We start from the raw sequence: 3217 nt of genomic DNA, 5'->3' as shown, positions 1-3217 counted from the left end.
TGATTTACTGTATCGTGTTCATTCCTCTTGTGCCAAAACAATCTCCACTGGAAGTGACAGAATACATGACCTGAAATAATTTCTATATATTGCAGATTGTTCTTGAATACTGTGGTGGAGGCTCTCTGTACAACCTCATCAGTAAGACCAATGGCCAATCCCTGAAGGAGACCTGGATTGGCTATGTCTGCAAGGAGGTTTTAAAGGTAAGGCCAGATTTACCTCTTAAGGACTCTTCTTTAATTGCATCAATTATATATACAATCTCTTTGTTGGGAATGTTTATAATCTTATAACCTACATCTCAATCTCCCCAGGGGCTGCACCACATCCACAAGAACGGGGCCGTTCATAAAGACATCAAGAGCCCGAACATCATGCTCACAGAGACGGCCAAAGTGAAGATCAGTGAGTAAAACTTACAGTTATAAGAGTAATGGATGGTGGGGAGCTTCTGTGAATATGGAGTCAGGGGGTTTCATAATTCAGGTTTCTATCTTATTGTGGTTAAACAAGTTATTTTCCATTAATGGATTCTATCTGTCATTTCAGTCGACTTTGGACACAGCTGGGACCTGGACCCGCAAACTGGGTTGTGCCACGAAGCGGAAGGGACACCACATTGGATGGCACCCGAGGCCATAAGGCAGAAGGGCCAGCGCCTGGCGTACGACACCAAAGTATGTTGTACTTATAATACTTGTAACAACACGGAGCAGTTACTTATCAGTGTTAATGGGACATAGAAGCAGTTATTTTCTCATGGAGAGAAAAGAGTTTTTCCGAAACGTTGGGTCTCTTAACTTTGTGCACAATGTGTCTGCTTTAATATATTTGCTCATTTGCATTGTGAAACTGGTGTTATGTACTGTAACTGCTATTGTTTGTATATTGCTGTATACACTTTTATATATAATAAAGCATTTTTTTTTACTTTTACATATACCATGGTGTGTTCATTTACTAGGGGGTGCATTGGGCTATTTTAGAAGTTGTTTTCTGTTCTGTTTTAGCCATAATTGAGCTAAGGAGAATGGCATTTTTGCACCCATGATAATATATGTATATGTTTCTAAAAGAGAAGTGCAGCCTTTTTACTTAGATTTTATTAAACACCCACTAACCCAATTCTCTCCTTCTAATGCTCTTTGGTGTGTCTTTTGCAGTGTGACATCTGGTCGCTGGGGATAACCGCCATCGAAATGGCTGAAGGAAAACCACGTAAGTGAATCACAACAATTATGGCTACTTTATTTTATACATTGAGCAGCAAAAGTTCTATATCAGAATGGGAGGAATTTGGGATGATTTGCTATTTCCAGCAAAAAATAACTTTTTCTATAGATTAAATAAATAAATAACTTCTAGACATGTTTGATGAACCTGATGTATATGTTTTTCAATTTCAGCATACACAGGGCAATATCCAGTTGAGGACCTGATAATTGAAGCCCAACCACCGAAGCTTCAATCGAACACCTGGTGAGTCTGTCCCAGCTCGTGTCAGATAGACAGATATACTGCAAAATACATGTATATTCTGGGGTATAGCTAATGGTTACTGGGGTGAGGGAGAGGGAGAGGGAGAGAGAGGGATGGATAGATAGATGATAGACAGACAGACATATAGATAGCTAGATGCGAGAGGGATAGAAAAATATACGATAGATAGATAGATAGATGATAAATAGACGATAGATAGATAGATAGACAGATAGACTGCAAAATATATGTATATTCTGGGGTATAGCTAATGGTTACTGGGTAAAAGCTTCTGGAATCTGGAAATCTGGGGATTTTTTTGCTAGCTAAAGCTAAAATCTCTGGTTTTTCCAGGTCACAGCATTTTGTGTCCTTCTTGGAGTCCTGTCTGAAAAAGGATCCTTCGGAGAGAGCGAGTGCTGAAGAACTCCTGCAGCACCCATTCGTCACCCAAATACCACCTAAGAAGATCGTCAGGGCTGAGATAGAAGAACATCTCCGGACTCTGCAGAACTTGCCGGCCAAGAAAGGTGAGGGAATCCATTATATTTGATACGACTGCACCATCTCACAGTGTAACTCAACAGCTGCAAGAGTTGCTTTTATTATAATCACACTGGGAATAATAAACATGTTTTAAGGGGTACTTAATATAAAATTTTAGGATAATGGTGACAATGGTGTTGTAAGACAATTTGTATTTGGTCTTCAGTCTTTATTTTTTTGTTTATGAATCATATACAAGCTCTAATTAGTATTCATGAATCACAAATATGATTTTTCCCTCTACAGGACTGAAGGGAGTTGCTCTCTCAAAGCTGCGGCGTGCTTGTGACTTCTGCACACAGACATCGGCAGAACAAGAAGCAGCTCTGCAAATGGCCCTGGAAGGCTTCTCCTGTTATTGATATTGTGGCCAATAACATCAACAGCCCAGAATCAGTTTCCTAAATCACAGCCAAGGAAAAAGAAACATCCACAGGGTAAGGTCCCATCTCCATTCAGTATAATAGTTCTCAGCTGGTAGACAAATAACAATTTGATCCCCTGCTGCCTGGTGAGTGTCTACATTGGTAGGACCCGAATCCTCACTGTGCACAAGAGGTGGGTTTCGGCTAGAAGATGCTCAAGTTTACAATTCTTGGTCACAATCCTCCCCAAAATCAAGGTTTTCTGTGCTGATGGACAATAGCCTCACTGCAGCAGCCACACAATAACACAACAGGGTAGAATGTGATTGAGAAGGCTCAGGCATTATTTCTTATTCCCATAGCCAGTGCATTTATTTCTAAAAGGAGCATCAGCCTAGGAGAAAAACTCCCTAACATGATGGAACCCCTAATGAATAAGGCGTGTGCATAAATGCCATGCCTCTGAATGAGAATTAATGATGATCTATTACTGACTGATATTTTTGTCTCATACAGATCCAGTGGCGTCTGCAGCTCCACCAGCAACATCTCCTTTCAAGCTGATGCAGTTCAGCAAGTGGTAACTTCAAGATTCCTGCAACAACACCAGCAGGGACTTTATCTCCTCGATCATATTCTTTTCAGACCACCACATCTCCACCAGTGGAGTCTTTGCTTCATTTTACCTCACTCCACCCACACACATCTCCACCTCAGTTTGAGGTGCCATAGTTCCATCCATCTTCCTTTTTTTGCAGACTACTACAACCCCAACATCTTGCCTTAAGCATCTACATTTCACAGAACCATAGCTCCAACATTCA

General features: G+C 40.8%; 1 protein-coding gene across 3 annotated transcripts; it reads left to right on the top strand.

Moving 5' to 3' along the window:
• The first annotated feature begins 471 nt into the window (after positions 1-471).
• On the top strand, positions 472-2995 carry LOC121398885 (serine/threonine-protein kinase 4-like). Of its 3 annotated transcripts, XR_005964570.1 has the most exons (6): positions 472-680; positions 1167-1221; positions 1410-1482; positions 1837-2012; positions 2275-2465; positions 2910-2995. XR_005964570.1 is itself a non-coding variant. In XM_041578443.1 (5 exons), exons 1-5 carry the CDS (start codon positions 627-629, stop codon positions 2388-2390), a joined length of 474 nt encoding a protein of 157 aa, XP_041434377.1. In that variant the 5' UTR covers positions 472-626; the 3' UTR covers positions 2391-2538. The 3 variants fall into 3 exon arrangements, 1 of the variants encoding a protein (XP_041434377.1); XM_041578443.1 differs by lacking the exon at positions 2910-2995 and having other exon boundaries at positions 2275-2538; XR_005964571.1 differs by lacking the exon at positions 472-680 and having other exon boundaries at positions 1138-1221.
• Positions 2996-3217: the final 222 nt, after the last annotated feature.

Source organism: Xenopus laevis, chromosome 9_10S, assembly GCF_017654675.1.
Source record: "Xenopus laevis strain J_2021 chromosome 9_10S, Xenopus_laevis_v10.1, whole genome shotgun sequence".
In the NCBI taxonomy this organism is placed as follows: Eukaryota; Metazoa; Chordata; class Amphibia; order Anura; family Pipidae; genus Xenopus; species Xenopus laevis.
This window is presented reverse-complemented; position numbering and strand designations above follow the sequence as displayed.

What these genes read in the sequence shown, in the direction of transcription:
- LOC121398885 (XM_041578443.1), top strand. Translation starts at nt 627, where the DNA reads ATGGCACCCGAGGCCATAAGGCAGAAGGGCCAGCGCCTGGCGTACGAC. An exon ending in GCCTGGCGTACGACACCAAA is followed by an intron (nt 681 to 1,166) that starts GTATGTTGTACT and finishes TGTCTTTTGCAG; the next exon opens with TGTGACATCTGGTCGCTGGG. An exon ending in AATGGCTGAAGGAAAACCAC is followed by an intron (nt 1,222 to 1,409) that starts GTAAGTGAATCA and finishes TTTCAATTTCAG; the next exon opens with CATACACAGGGCAATATCCA.